At 35.9% G+C, this 18,256-nt stretch overlaps 2 protein-coding genes and 1 long non-coding RNA gene across 3 annotated transcripts; all 3 read right to left on the bottom strand.

Annotated features, from left to right (window-relative positions):
- Positions 1 to 221: 221 nt before the first annotated feature.
- On the bottom strand, positions 222 to 1,831 carry LOC111608395 (phospholipase A2 inhibitor and Ly6/PLAUR domain-containing protein-like; the record flags this gene model as incomplete). Its single annotated transcript, XM_023332341.1, has 4 exons — positions 222 to 1,036; positions 1,140 to 1,241; positions 1,484 to 1,636; positions 1,717 to 1,831. Coding segments are annotated over 4 exons (621 nt in total), but the record flags the coding sequence as incomplete, so codon positions are not given.
- Positions 1,832 to 6,594: 4,763 nt separating this feature from the next.
- On the bottom strand, positions 6,595 to 7,833 carry LOC111608410. Its single transcript, XR_002752643.1, has 4 exons — positions 7,721 to 7,833; positions 7,488 to 7,640; positions 7,144 to 7,245; positions 6,595 to 7,040 (listed from the first exon to the last, which is right to left on the bottom strand). It is a non-coding gene; the product is annotated as an uncharacterized LOC111608410 (long non-coding RNA).
- A 4,935-nt stretch (positions 7,834 to 12,768) lies between these two features.
- LOC111608408 (phospholipase A2 inhibitor and Ly6/PLAUR domain-containing protein-like) lies at positions 12,769 to 14,763 on the bottom strand. Its single transcript, XM_023332379.1, has 6 exons — positions 14,623 to 14,763; positions 14,124 to 14,256; positions 13,722 to 13,838; positions 13,489 to 13,641; positions 13,145 to 13,246; positions 12,769 to 13,041 (listed from the first exon to the last, which is right to left on the bottom strand). Exons 2-6 carry the CDS (start codon positions 14,167 to 14,169, stop codon positions 12,791 to 12,793), a joined length of 669 nt encoding a protein of 222 aa, XP_023188147.1. The 5' UTR covers positions 14,170 to 14,256; positions 14,623 to 14,763; the 3' UTR covers positions 12,769 to 12,790.
- Positions 14,764 to 18,256: the final 3,493 nt, after the last annotated feature.

The raw sequence follows: 18,256 nt of genomic DNA, 5'->3' as shown, positions 1-18,256 counted from the left end.
CAGCCATTCAGTTATCTTAAAAAAATCCTTCACTCACACCTAATTTTATTCCCTCTCTCCTTTTACCCCCAGCCTTTCAGTTCATGTTTTTAAATCATTTCAGTCAATCTTCCTCAGTTGCATCAGTTTCAAAAATAAACATTTAGAATCAGAAAAGTACACAGAATTATTTTTTAATGCATTTATTCAGCAAAATTTGTTTTTAAAGAACAACAGCAGTGAAGTATTGAGGATGTTTACAGAATTTTGCTTGGTCTTATCTTAGTGAATTTATAGAGAATCAATGAAAAGAAAAAACAGATTTATTAAATGAATTATGCATAAAAAGAAAACCTGGTAGCAATGCAATTATTTCTATCAGCTAAGAAGGTAAGACAGCTACTTTCTCTCTGAGTCTCTCCAGGTTGAATTTTACATTCATGTTGGTTAGTTTTCCATTCAAACTCTACAATCTTGGGCTCTGAAAGCTTTTAACTTTGATTAAAACAAGTTTTAATATTAAATCAAAGAAAATGAAACATGTTTATTCCACATCTGTAACTTCAAATCATTTTATCTTTTCAAAACTAAACATTTAGAATCAGATTGGTACTGGACCCAGAACTAAAAAAAAGTGTTTATTGAGGAATATTATTTTAGTATAGAACAACAAAGTATAGAGGATGTTGTTGATTATAACATGCTGCTTAGCTAACCAAGCTATAGAATCAAATAAAAAGAACAGGTTTATAAAATGAATTGTGATTAAAAAGAAAACATGGCAGCAATTCAGTAGCTTCTGTGAGCTAAGAAAATAAGATAGAAAACAACAGAGGCACCAACAGGAGCAGCAGGGTGGGACTGGTGCTGCTGGCGCTGCTTTTGCTTCCTGGGCTGATGGTGCTGCTAGCGCTGTTGCAGTAGTTGCCCCGGCAGCAGCTAACCTTTGCTCCAGGGGGCCGTGTAGTAAACTGACTCATCACTGAAGAAAAATGATCTGAGCACACCAACTCAGAGGCACATCCCTTCATCATGAAACGTTCTCCTTGTGTATATCCTGTGAAAATGAAAATAGTTATGATGCAAGTAACACATTTGGATCTGGTCTTAATGTTCTTGTGATGATAAATATGAAGCATGCAAACATGTTGGCCTCTTACCTGTTACATTAATGCAGTAGTTTTCATCCCCTGCACATTTAACGGTTTTCATGCAGTTTTCTTCATCACAGTTGAAGCACTTTTTTCTATTTGGAGTGGAGACTAAAATACAGAGATAGTTATTCAGTTTAAAAGAAATTAAGAATTATTATAATTTTTTCTTAAAAGCTTTAATTTTTTGTCACCAACTTGTTTCTTCTAAAACATGTATATGAAGCTGGAATTACAAAACTAAGTGTATTCTGTTTTTTAATCCAAATCTATAGTTAGTTAAAAAACGTTTGTGAGCACTGCAAATTCAAATTGTACAAAGTATTGAAAAACATAATCAATGAATTAATTACCAGGTTTTGTGTAGTTAATCTGGGCGTTGCAGAGATCTTCACTGCAGCACTTGGTGTTTTGTACAATTCTGTAAGCTCCATAGCTGATAGAGTAATTAAGACACAGATCAGACGTAATGCAACCTTTGGAGTTGTGCTCAGACTTTGCACCACCTGTAATTAAAGAACACCAATTTTAAACTGATGAGTTCCCAAACTAAGAATCATCAACAGGAAACCTCACAAATACGTACCTAAATAATAGACTTGTGTTCTTACTGAACAACTATCGTCCTCTGAGGAACATTCAGTTGTTTCCTTAGCGCATGTTCCGTAGCGGCTAGGTTCACATTTACATTTCAGGTTGTCAGCTAATTAAAACAAAGAGAAAATGAACATTTATTGTCAACAAAAGTATGAAGGAAACTATTATATAAAATTATTTCAAAATGCCAAAATCCTTTTCTTAACCAAGACAAAATGGCTGAATCACATCAGCACAAAATAGAGAGAGGAAAGAAAAAGTTTGAAAGGTTTAACAAGAAAAGTAGAAAAGAGATTATTATTGTAATTTTTAATGGGAGAAAATCTAAATATAATGAAATCACACTAAATAATGCAATGTTAGAATAATATTAATCGTAATCAAAAACTTGCCTTCCGGTAGAAACAGCACCACCAGCACCAAAGTGAAGAGGAACATTTTGCTGATGGATCACAGGATTTCCTTGGAGGGGATCTACTCCCAGTTTTACACCTCCCCTAAATAAGCAGATCCTCCTGTTTGTGACTGGCAGATTTGTAGTGGATGCAAAAAGAAGCACAATGAAAAACAGGCCATTTTTTTTATCCAATCACAGCGCTCTAATTGAATACAAGGAAAATGCTGTATGATATGAGCTCTTCTGAAAAAATAATTATCTGGTAAAATCCTTGATGTTTGTCTAGATTGTTTTTTATAAGTCTGAGTATTTAATTATTGCAGCAAAAAATATTAAAAGTGCCCAAGCCCGCCTTAACGCGTTAGCTTAGCCAACACAAATGCTAGTTGCTCCGTTAATTAAAACAAAGTAGCTATAAAAGCAGCCCGCCTTTACGCGGTAGCTGCTTCAAACGCCTGTTTAACTGAAGAAATGTTTCTTTCCAAGCACTTACCGAGCACAGCGCAGGCCTGTCCTGGTACTGCGGTCAGCGGCGTCTTCCTAGGATCGGTTAAGCGGAGCCAAGCTAGCCTGAATGTGCTGAGGGAGCTTAGCTGTAGTTCTTCACACGGGAAGAAACGATAATGAGTTGAGATGTTTTCTCAAGAACAGCCTGCAGACGTTGAACACAAAAACCACATGTGCCGCTCACAGATAAAGAGCTGTTTAGGTGCTAAAAGTCATATTTTATGTATATGTGAGCTTGATGGCTTTCTATAAACTTGGATGCTTTGAACACGTTCATTCTGGACTTCAACGTTAGGAAACTGTGAACTTTATTGAGTTTTTGAAGACAGTTTGTTCATATTTAACTGCAGTTAAAACAATCACCTGTTGAAATCCTGAAAACTCCAAGTGAACAACGGTTCTTTGTGTGATTATGTGCATGTGTACATGCAATGATTGCTATTGAGTATAATAGTATAATTCAAAGCAATTATATGTAGATTTTTGCATACAGGAGGTCAGAAGGTGTGGAGGGTTTGCATAGCGATAGGAACTTGAATTTAAACCCAAAATTCAACTTCCTATTTTTCATATCAAGGAGCTAAGTGAAGCATATTACGCTCATCATAAGCACTGCAGTTTCCACTTACTGTTTTTTTTTTTTTTTTTTTTTTTTGCTGTAATGCGACCTATAGCTGATAGTCTGAATACAGGTCGCATTTTTTCGAAAGCGACCCAGGCAACTTGTGTATTTGATTCGTATCCGATCTTTTCAAATGTGACCTGAATCTTAAAGGCCGTGTTCATCAGACGTTAACGTCACTGATACTCAACAAATCTCACTAGTCTTCGTAAGCTTCAAAATCATAATCTATGCTCCACTGTTAGCATCCACGTGATTCTAATTTGAAGTTAAATTGGGGCCATAAAGTTTGTTCAATAGGAGAAAAAGATTTGAACCTGACAGAAATACTCCAAACTACTTTTCAGATTTAAAGTTTTTTTTGATTCCAGAGATTTATTATTATTATTTTTTACAGATTCAAACACAATGACTGCAGTTGTCCAGCTGTCAGTCATGAGTCCATGTCCTTGTCATCCGAGGTCCAGCCACCCAGGCCAAAACAGGGCCAGAAGTTTGAATCTGAAAAAATGGACATATCTGAAGCTCAAAAATATCTTAAATCTAAAAAGTAGTTTTGAACATGTTCTTAGTTTCAAATGCTATTTTTTAATTTCAAACGTTTTTCCCAGTTTCATTTTTTTTTCTTCTGAAGAACCTTTGTGGTCCCAATTTAGCTCCATACCTATGCAGATATTTTGGGTGAAACAAGCTGGTGACAATAAAAAAAGTGAGAGCTGTGAAGAAAAAAATGTTATGATTCTGCAGTTCTTTAGACTAGAAGTTCAACCCAAATGGAAAAAAGTTCTTCAGCTGTGAAGGAGAAAACTGCATGAAATCCCTCAACTGTGAAGGGAATGAAAACTCCTGCATCACAGTATCAGGAAAGAGAATATCATGTTTTTACATAATGAGTATTTATCCTGCTAAGACCAGAAACAAACATGTTACTGACAACATAACTTTATTTTCATCTTCACAGTGAATTCAGCAGGAGATGGATCTATTAGATGCAGAACAGTTTAGCTGTTGCCAGGGCGACTACTGCAACAGGACCAGCAGTGCCAGTACGCCCCCTGCTGGTCCTGTTGCTGTCACTGTTATTTTCTGTCTCATGTTCGTAGCTTATAGAAACAACAGCATTGCTGCCATGTTTTCTGTTTAAGCAAATTTCATTTAATAAGTCTGCTCTTTTTCGTTGAGCTGATTCTCTATAAATTTAGTAAACAAAGACCAAAATATATATAAAAAATTCTGATTCTAAATGTTTATTAGCAAAAATATATTTTGTGAAAGATAACATTGAAGCAACATGTGTCAGAGGTATGAATAAATGCAGAAGTTTTTGATCTGTGCCGAATTTATAAAGTGTGAAAATGTGGAGTTAAAGAGTTGTTAGTGCCCCCTGATGGTGGCTACATCTTACCGCACCTGGTATTACTATATCAGGTGCTTTTGTCACCACCAGGGGGCACTAAAGACTTTTGGATTTTCACACTCTTTAACTCACCACTGACCACTTCTACATGTATTCTTACCTCTGCTGTGATACATTTTTGCTTTAGTATCATCTTTCACATTTTAGCGAAAGAGCCAGTAAAAGCTTCCAGCACCTGGTATTCCCAGGCAGTCTCCCATTCAAGTATTAACCAGGCCCGACCCAGACGAGATCGGCGTAGATGGGAAGGAGGCGCATGATGAGGTGATTGACTGAGCAGATGAAAAGAAAAGCATCTTCCAGTTTGAATTTACACCAAGGTTCATCACAGTGCATTTTATGCTTTAATTTTAAAGACTGATGATTACAGCTCACAGATTTTTAAATGAACATGATTCATTGTTGGTCCTTTAGTCTTGCAGAAGAGGAAATCTTGTGTCCAGTGAAACCAGTTTCCAGCACTTTGCTGCAGTTAGAGAATAAAGCAGAGGTGTGAGCCAAGAGCCATTTCAAGACATTTGTGACTTTAAGCACAAATAATCTGTTTGATCCCCAAAATAACAAAACGATCTGATTTTACAGGAAAAACTGATATAGTTTGAATATTTATTAGCAGAGTTCCATGATTACATCTTGCCATGTAGTCTGGTTGTTTATAACAAACTACTAACCTTGCCAGCTCAAGGTTAGTAGTTTGAACCTTGAATTAACCAAAACGTATAGAAACAGCAAGTTATTCAATATTCTGTTTAATTAAAGAGATCAAACAGAAAATGATAATAGTTTTTACACATTTTAACATAAAATGCTTCAAAATTAAATAAATGTGCATCATCAGAAGCTTTGGACCAATAAGCTGAGGACAAAGCCAGATAGTGTGGATCAACTTGCCTGGAGAATGTTGGCCTCTATCACAGGCAGGAGAAACGTTGGTGTAAAACTTGGCCAGACGTGTTTATATAATAAGTGCAATAAACAAGTTTGCATTGAATTAGATTATGTCTGGCACAAATAGAGGACTTATGCACTAATGACAGGATTAGTGTCCAAAGATCCTCTGAACATTTGGATAAAACATGTTTGATAAATTAATCTATTTAAATTGAGTAAATGTAAAACATTATGTATTTGAAAGTGGTGAGAGTTTTAGATTGTAAAAGGTTAAAGCTGGACGATATTCCCCAAATATTGTCCTGTTGGTATGAAACTCATACCTTTAGCTCAGAGAACAGGTGATTATGTAGAAAAAGCTATTTCACTCTTAACTCTTTATTTCTTCATGTTTGAGGAGGGACGCATTTTTTGACAAAGCAAATTATTCATGTGGCAACAGCCATTCAGTTATCTTAAAAAAATCCTTCACTCACACCTAATTTTATTCCCTCTCTCCTTTTACCCCCAGCCTTTCAGTTCATGTTTTTAAATCATTTCAGTCAATCTTCCTCAGTTGCATCAGTTTCAAAAAATAAACATTTAGAATCAGAAAAGTACACAGAATTATTTTTTAATGCATTTATTCAGCAGGATTTGTTTTTAGAGAACAACAGCAGTGAAGTATTGAGGATGTTTACAGAATTTTGCTTGGTCTTATCTTAGTGAATTTATAGAGAATCAATGAAAAGAAAAAAACAGATTTATTAAATGAATTATGCATAAAAAGAAAACCTGGTAGCAATACAATTATTTCTACCAGCTAAGAAAGTAAGACAGCTACTTTCTCTCTGAGTCTCTCCAGGTTGAATTTTACATTCATGTTGGTTAGTTTTCCATTCAAACTCTACAATCTTGGGCTCTGAAAGCTTTTAACTTTGATTAAAACAAGTTTTAATATTAAATCAAAGAAAATGAAACATGTTTATTCCACATCTATAACATCAAGTCATTTTATTTTTTCAAAACTAAACATTTAGAATCAGATCGGTACTGGACCCAGAATTAAAAAAAATTGTGTTTATTGAGGAAGATTATTTTAGTATAGAACAACAAAGTATAGAGGATGTTGTTGATTATAACATGCTGCTTAGCTAACCAAGCTATAGAATCAATTAAAAAGAACAGGTTTATAAAATGAATTGTGATTAAAAAGAAAACATGGCAGCAATTCAGTAGCTTCTGTGAGCTAAGAAAATAAGTTAGAAAACAACAGAGGCACCAACAGGAGCAGCAGGGTGGGACTGGTGCTGCTGGCGCTGCTTTTGCTTCCTGGGCTGATGGTGCTGCTAGCGCTGTTGCAGTAGTTGCCCCGGCAGCAGCTAATCTTTGCTACAGGGGGCCGTGAAGTTAACTGACTCATCACTAAAGAAAAATTATCTGAGCACACCGACTTAGAGGCACATCCCTTCATCATGAAACGTTCTCCTTGTGTATATCCTGTGAAAATGAAAATAGTTATGATGCAAGTAACACATTTGGATCTGGTCTTAATGTTCTTGTGATGATAAATATGAAGCATGCAAACATGTTGGCCTCTTACCTTTTACATCAACGCAGTAGTTTTCATCCCGTGCACATTTAAGGGTTTTCATGCAGTTTTCTTCATCACAGCTGAAGCACTTTTTTCTATTTGGAGTGGAGACTAAAATACAGAGATAGTTATTCAGTTTAAAAGAAATTAAGAATTATTATAATTTTTTCTTAAAAGCTTTAATTTTTTGTCACCAACTTGTTTCTCCTAAAACATGTATATGAAGCTGGAATTACAAAACTAAGTGTATTCTGTTTTTTAATCCAAATCTATAGTTAGTTAAAAAACGTTTGTGAGCACTGCAAATTCAAATTGTGCAAAGTATTGAAAAACATAATCAATGAATTAATTACCAAGTTTTGTGTAGTTAATCTGGGCGTTGCAGAGATCTTCACTGCAGCACTTGGTGTTTTGTACAATTCTGTAAGCTCCATAGCTGATAGAGTAATTAACACACAGTTCAGACATAATGCAATCTTTGGAGTTCCGCTTAGACTTTGCACCACCTGTAATTAAAGAACACAAATTTTAAACTGATGAGTTCCCAAACTAAGAATCATCAACAGGAAACCTCACAAATACGTACCTAAATAATAGAGTTGTGATGTTACTGAACAACAATCGTACTTTGAGGGACATTCAGTTATTTCCTTAGCGCAAGTTCCATATTGGCCAGGTTCACATTTACATTTCAGGTTGTCAGCTAATTAAAACAAAGAGAAAATGAACAATTATTGTCAACAAAAGTATGAAGGAAACTATTATATAAAATTATTTCTAAATGCCAAAATCCTTTTCTTAACCAAGACAAAATGGCTGAATCACATCAGCACAAAATAGAGAGGGGAAAGAAAAAGTTTGAAAGTTTAACAAGAAAAGTAGAAAAGAGATTATTATTGTAATTTTTAATGGGAGAAAATCTAAATATAATGAAATCACACTAAATAATGCAATGTTAGGATAATATTAATCGTAATCAAAAACTTGCCTTCCGGTAGAAACAGCACCATCAGCACCAAAGTGAAGAGGAACATTTTGCTGGTGGATCACAGGATTTCCTTGGAGGGGATCTACTCCCAGTTTTACACCTCGCCTAAATAAGCAGATCCTCCTGTTTGTGACTGGCAGATTTGTAGTGGATGCAAAAAGAAGCACAATGAAAAACAGGCCATTTTTTTATCCAATCACAGCGCTCTAATTGAATACAAGGAAAATGCTGTATGATATGAGCTCTTCTCAAAAAAATAATTATCTGGTAAAATCCTTGATGTTTGTCTAGATTGTTTTTTATAAGTCTGAGTATTTAATTATTGCAGCAAAAAATATTAAAAGTGCCCAAGCCCGCCTTAACGCGTTAGCTTAGCCAACACAAATGCTAGTTGCTCCGTTAATTAAAACAAAGTAGCTATAAAAGCAGCCCGCCTTTACGCGGTAGCTGCTTCAAACGCCTGTTTAACTGAAGAAATGTTTCTTTCCAAGCACTTACCGAGCACAGCGCAGGCCTGTCCTGGTACTGCGGTCAGCGGCGTCTTCCTAGGATCGGTTAAGCGGAGCCAAGCTAGCCTGAATGTGCTGAGGGAGCTTAGCTGTAGTTCTTCACACGGGAAGAAACGATAATGAGTTGAGATGTTTTCTCAAGAACAGCCTGCAGACGTTGAACACAAAAACCACATGTGCCGCTCACAGATAAAGAGCTGTTTAGGTGCTAAAAGTCATATTTTATGTATATGTGAGCTTGATGGCTTTCTATAAACTTGGATGCTTTGAACACGTTCATTCTGGACTTCAACGTTAGGAAACTGTGAACTTTATTGAGTTTTTGAAGACAGTTTGTTCATATTTAACTGCAGTTAAAACAATCACCGGTTGAAATCCTGAAAACTCCAAGTGAACAACGGTTCTTTGTGTGATTATGTGCATGTGTACATGCAATGATTGCTATTGAGTATAATAGTATAATTCAAAGCAATTATATGTAGATTTTTGCATACAGGAGGTCAGAAGGTGTGGAGGGTTTGCATAGCGATAGGAACTTGAATTTAAACCCAAAATTCAACTTCCTATTTTTCATATCAAGGAGCTAAGTGAAGCATATTACGCTTATCATAAGCACTGCAGTTTCCACTTCCTGTTTTTTTTTTTTTGCTGTAATGCGACCTATAGCTGATAGTCTGAATACAGGTCGCATTTTTTCGAAAGCGACCCAGGCAACTTGTGTATTTGATTCGTATCCGATCTTTTCAAATGTGACCTGAATCTTAAAGGCCGTGTTCATCAGACGTTAACGTCACTGATACTCAACAAATCTCACTAGTCTTCGTAAGCTTCAAAATCATAAGCTATGCTCCACTGTTAGCATCCATGTGATTCTAATTTGAAGTTAAATTGGGGCCATAAAGTTTGTTCAATAGGAGAAAAAGATTTGAACCTGACAGAAATACTCAAAACTACTTTTCAGATTTAAAAGTTTTTTTTTATTCCAGAAATTTATTATTATTATTTTTTACAGATTCAAACACAATGACTGCAGTTGTCCAGCTGTCAGTCATGAGTCCATGTCCTTGTCATCCGAGGTCCAGCCACCCAGGCCAAAACAGGGCCAGAAGTTTGAATCTGAAAAAATGGACATATCTGAAGCTCAAAAATATCTTAAATCTGAAAAGTAGTTTTGAACATGTTCTTAGTTTCAAATGTTATTTTTTAATTTCAAACGTTTTTCCCAGTTTCAATATTTTTTCTTCTGAAGAACCTTTGTGGTCCCAATTTAGCTCCATACCTATGCAGATATTTTGGGTGAAACAAGCTGGTGACAATAAAAAAAAGTGAGAGCTTTGAAGAAAAAAATGTTATGATTCTGCAGTTCTTTAGACTAGAAGTTCAACCCAAATGGAAAAAAGTTCTTCAGCTGTGAAGGAGAAAACTGCATGAAATCCCTCAACTGTGAAGGGAATGAAAACTCCTGCATCACAGTATCAGGAAAGAGAATATCATGTTTTTACATAATGAGTATTTATCCTACTAAGACCAGAAACAAACATGTTACTGACAACATAACTTTATTTTCATCTTCACAGTGAATGCAGCAGGAGATGGATCTATTAGATGCAGAACAGTTTAGCTGTTGCCAGGGCGACTACTGCAACAGGACCAGCAGTGCCAGTACGCCCCCTGCTGGTCCTGTTGCTGTCACTGTTATTTTCTGTCTCATGTTCGTAGCTTATAGAAACAACAGCATTGCTGCCATGTTTTCTGTTTAAGCAAATTTCATTTAATAAGTCTGCTCTTTTTCTTTGAGCTGATTCTCTATAAATTTAGTAAACAAAGACCAAAATATATATAAAAAAATCTGATTCTAAATGTTTATTAGCAAAAATATATTTTGTGAAAGATAACATTGAAGCAACATGTGTCAGAGGTATGAATAAATGCAGAAGTTTTTGATCTGTGCCGAATTTATAAAGTGTGAAAATGTGGAGTTAAAGAGTTGTTAGTGCCCCCTGATGGTGGCTACATCTTACCGCACCTGGTATTACTATATCAGGTGCTTTTGTCACCACCAGGGGGCACTAAAGACTTTTGCATTTTCACACTCTTTAACTCACCACTGACCACTTCTACATGTATTCTTACCTCTGCTGTGATACATTTTTGCTTTAGTATCATCTTTCACATTTTAGCGAAAGAGCCAGTAAAAGCTTCCAGCACCTGGTATTCCCAGGCAGTCTCCCATTCAAGTATTAACCAGGCCCGACCCAGACGAGATCGGCGTAGATGGGAAGGAGGCGCATGATGAGGTGATTGACTGAGCAGATGAAAAGAAAAGCATCTTCCAGTTTGAATTTACACCAAGGTTCATCACAGTGCATTTTATGCTTTATGCTTTAATTTTAAAGACTGATGATTACAGCTCACAGATTTTTAAATGAACATGATTCATTGTTGGTCCTTTAGTCTTGCAGAAGAGGAAATCTTGTGTCCAGTGAAACCAGTTTCCAGCACTTTGCTGCAGTTAGAGAATAAAGCAGAGGTGTGAGCCAAGAGCCATTTCAAGACATTTGTGACTTTAAGCACAAATAATCTGTTTGATCCCCAAAATAACAAAACGATCTGATTTTACAGGAAAAACTGATATAGTTTGAATATTTATTAGCACAGTTCCATGATTACATCTTGCCATGTAGTCTGGTTGTTTATAACAAACTACTAACCTTGATAGCTCAAGGTTAGTAGTTTGAACCTTGAATTAACCAAAACATATAGAAACAGCAAGTTATTCAATATTCTGTTTAATTAAAGAGATCAAACAGAAAATGATAATAGTTTTTACACATTTTAACATAAAATGCTTCAAAATTAAATAAATGTGCATCATCAGAAGCTTTGGACCAATAAGCTGAGGACAAAGCCAGATAGTGTGGATCAACTTGCCTGGAGAATGTTGGCCTCTATCACAGGCAGGAGAAACGTTGGTGTAAAACTTGGCCAGACGTGTTTATATAATAAGTGCAATAAACAAGTTTGCATTGAATTAGATTATGTCTGGCACAAATAGAGGACTTATGCACTAATGACAGGATTAGTGTCCAAAGATCCTCTGAACATTTGGATAAAACATGTTTGATAAATTAATCTATTTAAATTGAGTAAATGCAAAACATTATGTATTTGAAAGTGGTGAGAGTTTTAGATTGTAAAAGGTTAAAGCTGGACGATATTCCCCAAATATTGTCCTGTTGGTATGAAACTCATACCTTTAGCTCAGAGAACAGGTGATTATGTAGAAAAAGCTATTTCACTCTTAACTCTTTATTTCTTCATGTTTGAGGAGGGACGCATTTTTTTGACAAAGCAAATTATTCATGTGGCAACAGCCATTCAGTTATCTTAAAAAAATCCTTCACTCACACCTAATTTTATTCCCTCTCTCCTTTTACCCCCAGCCTTTCAGTTCATGTTTTTAAATCATTTCAGTCAATCTTCCTCAGTTGCATCAGTTTCAAAAATAAACATTTAGAATCAGAAAAGTACACAGAATTATTTTTTAATGCATTTATTCAGCAGGATTTGTTTTTAAAGAACAACAGCAGTGAAGTATTGAGGATGTTTACAGAATTTTGCTTGGTCTTATCTTAGTGAATTTATAGAGAATCAATGAAAAGAAAAAAACAGATTTATTAAATGAATTATGCATAAAACGAAAACCTGGTAGCAATACAATTATTTCTACCAGCTAAGAAAGTAAGACAGCTACTTTCTCTCTGAGTCTCTCCAGGTTGAATTTTACATTCATGTTGGTTAGTTTTCCATTCAAACTCTACAATCTTGGGCTCTGAAAGCTTTTAACTTTGATTAAAACAAGTTTTAATATTAAATCAAAGAAAATGAAACATGTTTATTCCACATCTGTAACTTCAAATCATTTTATCTTTTCAAAACTAAACATTTAGAATCAGATCGGTACTGGACCCAGAATTAAAAAAAATTGTGTTTATTGAGGAAGATTATTTTAGTATAGAACAACAAAGTATAGAGGATGTTGTTGATTATAACATGCTGCTTAGCTAACTAAGCTATAGAATCAAATAAAAAGAACAGGTTTAGAAAATGAATTGTGATTAAAAAGAAAACATGGCAGCGATTCAGTAGCTTCTGTGAGCTAAGAAAATAAGTTAGAAAACAACAGAGGCACCAACAGGAGCAGCAGGGTGGGACTGGTGCTGCTGGCGCTGCTTTTCCTTTCTGGGCTGATGGTGCTGCTAGCGCTGTTGCAGTAGTTGCCCCGGCAGCAGCTAACCTTTGCTACAGGGGGCCGTGTAGTAAACTGACTCACCACTAAAGAAAAATGATCTGAGCACACCAACTCAGAGGCACATCCCTTCATCATGAAACGTTCTCCTTGTGTATATCCTGTGAAAATGAAAATAGTTATGATGTCATAAACACATTTGTATCTGGTCTTAATGTTCTTGTGATGATAAATATGAAGCATGCAAAAATGTTGGCCTCTTACCTGTTACATCAATGCAGTAGTTTTCATCCCCTGCACATTTAAGGGTTTTCATGCAGTTTTCTTCATCACAGTTGAAGCACTTTTTTCTATTTGGAGTGGAGACTAAAATACAGAGATAGTTATTCAGTTTAAAAGAAATTAAGAATTATTATAATTTTTTCTTAAAAGCTTTAATTTTTTGTCACCAACTTGTTTCTTCTAAAACATGTATATGAAGCTGGAATTACAAAACTAAGTGTATTCTGTTTTTTAATCCAAATCTATAGTTAGTTAAAAAACGTTTGTGAGCACTGCAAATTCAAATTGTGCAAAGTATTGAAAAACATAATCAATGAATTAATTACCAAGTTTTGTGTAGTTAATCTGGGCGTTGCAGAGATCTTCACTGCAGCACTTGCTGTTTTGTACAATTCTGTAAGCTCCATAGCTGATAGAGTAATTAAGACACAGATCAAACATAAAGCAATCTTTGGAGTTCCGCTCAGACTTTGCACCACCTGTAATTAAAGAACACAAATTTTAAACTGATGAGTTCCCAAACTAAGAATCATCAACAGGAAACCTCACAAATACGTACCTAAATAATAGAGTTGTGATGTTACTGAACAACAATCGTACTTTGAGGGACATTCAGTTATTTCCTTAGCGCAAGTTCCATATTGGCCAGGTTCACATTTACATTTCAGGTTGTCAGCTAATTAAAACAAAGAGAAAATGAACAATTATTGTCAACAAAAGTATGAAGGAAACTATTATATAAAATTATTTCTAAATGCCAAAATCCTTTTCTTAACCAAGACAAAATGGCTGAATCACATCAGCACAAAATAGAGAGGGGAAAGAAAAAGTTTGAAAGTTTAACAAGAAAAGTAGAAAAGAGATTATTATTGTAATTTTTAATGGGAGAAAATCTAAATATAATGAAATCACACTAAATAATGCAATGTTAGGATAATATTAATCGTAATCAAAAACTTGCCTTCCGGTAGAAACAGCACCATCAGCACCAAAGTGAAGAGGAACATTTTGCTGGTGGATCACAGGATTTCCTTGGAGGGGATCTACTCCCAGTTTTACACCTCGCCTAAATAAGCAGATCCTCCTGTTTGTGACTGGCAGATTTGTAGTGGATGCAAAAAGAAGCACAATGAAAAACAGGCCATTTTTTTTATCCAATCACAGCGCTCTAATTGAATACAAGGAAAATGCTGTATGATATGAGCTCTTCTCAAAAAAATAATTATCTGGTAAAATCCTTGATGTTTGTCTAGATTGTTTTTTATAAGTCTGAGTATTTAATTATTGCAGCAAAAAATATTAAAAGTGCCCAAGCCCGCCTTAACGCGTTAGCTTAGCCAACACAAATGCTAGTTGCTCCGTTAATTAAAACAAAGTAGCTATAAAAGCAGCCCGCCTTTACGCGGTAGCTGCTTCAAACGCCTGTTTAACTGAAGAAATGTTTCTTTCCAAGCACTTACCGAGCACAGCGCAGGCCTGTCCTGGTACTGCGGTCAGCGGCGTCTTCCTAGGATCGGTTAAGCGGAGCCAAGCTAGCCTGAATGTGCTGAGGGAGCTTAGCTGTAGTTCTTCACACGGGAAGAAACGATAATGAGTTGAGATGTTTTCTCAAGAACAGCCTGCAGACGTTGAACACAAAAACCACATGTGCCGCTCACAGATAAAGAGCTGTTTAGGTGCTAAAAGTCATATTTTATGTATATGTGAGCTTGATGGCTTTCTATAAACTTGGATGCTTTGAACACGTTCATTCTGGACTTCAACGTTAGGAAACTGTGAACTTTATTGAGTTTTTGAAGACAGTTTGTTCATATTTAACTGCAGTTAAAACAATCACCGGTTGAAATCCTGAAAACTCCAAGTGAACAACGGTTCTTTGTGTGATTATGTGCATGTGTACATGCAATGATTGCTATTGAGTATAATAGTATAATTCAAAGCAATTATATGTAGATTTTTGCATACAGGAGGTCAGAAGGTGTGGAGGGTTTGCATAGCGATAGGAACTTGAATTTAAACCCAAAATTCAACTTCCTATTTTTCATATCAAGGAGTATTAAGGAAGGAAAGTTATTTGGTTAGCTTAAGTTTTGGAAACAGCATGGCTCTGCTTTCCCTCCTGTTCGCCGGGTCGCGAGCGGATGTCGTCACGGCTGGCAAGGAGACGGCGAGGCACAATGATGTCACAGAAATGCAGAGTTTAATTCAATAGAAAACACCGTATGAATTTAACAAGAAAACTTCAGAGTACACAGAAGTACATTCTTTACCTGAGACAAAAGAATTAAAAGAAAAAGAACAAAAGCGCTTTTGGAGACAGCTGATGCTTAAAAGCAAAACAGGGCAGTTGTCTGAATTCTTATTACTGAGCATTCCCTTTTCTAGTGAAGGCGTTTCTCTTTGTTAATATATGCAAATAGGGCGTACCTCTGTTTTGACCAACCAAGAGCTACCTTGGCAAATACTTAGACCTTCCCCTGAGTTTTAATGACAAATATCAAGAGTCATTTTAGTTATTAAAATTATAAGTTATTTTCACAAAACCTATCTTGCTCCTCTGCAGTCAGCTTCTCCAAAGATTTGAATCTTTACCTTATCACAAACAATAATGAGATAGAAGTCTTTTTCATCCTGTAAAACATAACATTCAAACCATTCCCTTTTGGTTTCCGATATTGTCATAGTTAGTACATTTTCAAATACATTTAATTTAACTAGATTAGTACTTGTAACTTGGGTAATATATTTTAATCTAACACACTATTGCTATTAATATTAAAAGGTATATCAGAAATTAAACTAAGTGTTTTCCAAGATTCCTAAGTTGTGGTCAACTCCAGATGCAACTCTGAGCTCCTGAGAAACCCCCGACCTCTGACCTGCGAGCCGGGGAAGATATTCTTTATGGCCTCCTAATTTAAAACCTTTCAAGAGCTTTGTGTTTTATGGCTGGTCTAAATTACAGCCTTGCCAAAAGAATGTTTATCTGTGAACTCCTGCCTTGCATCTGCTTTTGTCCAAATGGAATGTTGGTCTACTTATACGCACATGGCATTAGCTTAACTATATTAAACCATCAAAAATAGCCATGATTCCTTAACAGGAGCTAAGTGAAGCATATTACGCTTATCATAAGCACTGCAGTTTCCACTTCCTGTTTTTTGTTTTTTGCTGTAATGCGACCTATAGCTGATAGTCTGAATACAGGTCGCATTTTTTCGAAAGCGACCCAGGCAACTTGTGTATTTGATTCGTATCCGATCTTTTCAAATGTGACCTGAATCTTAAAGGCCGTGTTCATCAGACGTTAACGTCACTGATACTCAACAAATCTCACTAGTCTTCGTAAGCTTCAAAATCATAAGCTATGCTCCACTGTTAGCATCCACGTGATTCTAATTTGAAGTTAAATTGGGGCCATAAAGTTTGTTCAATAGGAGAAAAAGATTTGAACCTGACAGAAATACTCCAAACTACTTTTCAGATTTAAAGGTTTTTTTGATTCCAGAGATTTATTATTATTATTTTTTACAGATTCAAACACAATGACTGCAGTTGTCCAGCTGTCAGTCATGAGTCCATGTCCTTGTCATCCGAGGTCCAGCCACCCAGGCCAAAACAGGGCCAGAAGTTTGAATCTGAAAAAATGGACATATCTGAAGCTCAAAAATATCTTAAATCTAAAAAGTAGTTTTGAACATGTTCTTAGTTTCAAATGCTATTTTTTAATTTCAAACGTTTTTCCCAGTTTCATTTTTTTTTTCTTCTGAAGAACCTTTGTGGTCCCAATTTAGCTCCATACCTATGCAGATATTTTGGGTGAAAGGAGCTGGTGACAATAAAAAAAAGTGAGAGCTTTGAAGAAAAAAATGTTATGATTCTGCAGTTCTTTAGACTAGAAGTTCAACCCAAATGGAAAAAAGTTCTTCAGCTGTGAAGGAGAAAACTGCATGAAATCCCTCAACTGTGAAGGGAATGAAAACTCCTGCATCACAGTATCAGGAAAGAGAATATCATGTTTTTACATAATGAGTATTTATCCTGCTAAGACCAGAAACAAACATGTTACTGACAACATAACTTTATTTTCATCTTCACAGTGAATGCAGCAGGAGATGGATCTATTAGATCAGGGGTGTCAAACTCAATTTCACCAAGGGCCACTTCAGCATATTGGCCACCCTCAACGGGCGACATTGACGGTATAAATCAGGAATGCCCAAGTGCAGTCCTCCAGACTGCAACTTTTAGATGCGTCCCTGCTAAAACATTTGCCGGACAAAAAGTTGACTTCCCTCATTAGCAGCAACTCAGTTCTGTAGAGCCCTATGAATGAGTCAATGATCCAGGTGCGTTAGAGAAAGAACGCATCTAAAGTTGCAGAGTGATAGGTCTGGAAAACTAGACTTGGGCAACCCTAGCATAAATGTATGAAAATACAATGTTAAAAATAAATTAAACAACACCTCATATTGTTAAATAACTGATTTTATGTATTCAAGTTTTAAATATTACATTTGAGTTTGCATGGATGTAAAATTACTGCTTAGTTTAAAAATTACAATATTTTTAAACTGAGCACTTTAAAAATATGCTCAGTATTTTTAAACTGCTCAGCTAAACTTCGCCCTTTAGCTTGTTAGCTTGTCGATGTTTCAGTTTTATTCGCTGGGAAAATTAATCTTTGTCTGCTTTAAAGATAAGCAGACAAAGACTAAAAACAAGTTTCGATATTAACTCTCAACTTCATTCACAAAACTTTTTCGTTATTTATTACACAACGAACATGTATTTCACATAAGAACAAAACAATGAGGTGATGCTGCCTGTCCTTGAACACAAAGCTGATCCTTTTCACCCTGTCACCAACTCACACACATCCTATTGTGTTGTGTTCTGTAAATAAACACAAAACAAAACACAAGCAAAATCAATAAACTATTAAACATATTCCAGTAGTGATGTTACGTGATGTGCCGAGGCGTGTGTCGAGTAATGGAGGGGGCGTTTCCGTAAAGCGCGTATCGAGGCTTGCTTCATTTAGGGGAGGAGCCGAAAACGATGACGTCCGAAGCCTCGCTGCCCGGCTGTACC

Source organism: Xiphophorus maculatus, chromosome 4 (assembly GCF_002775205.1).
Source record: "Xiphophorus maculatus strain JP 163 A chromosome 4, X_maculatus-5.0-male, whole genome shotgun sequence".
In the NCBI taxonomy this organism is placed as follows: domain Eukaryota; kingdom Metazoa; phylum Chordata; class Actinopteri; order Cyprinodontiformes; family Poeciliidae; genus Xiphophorus; species Xiphophorus maculatus.
This window is presented reverse-complemented; position numbering and strand designations above follow the sequence as displayed.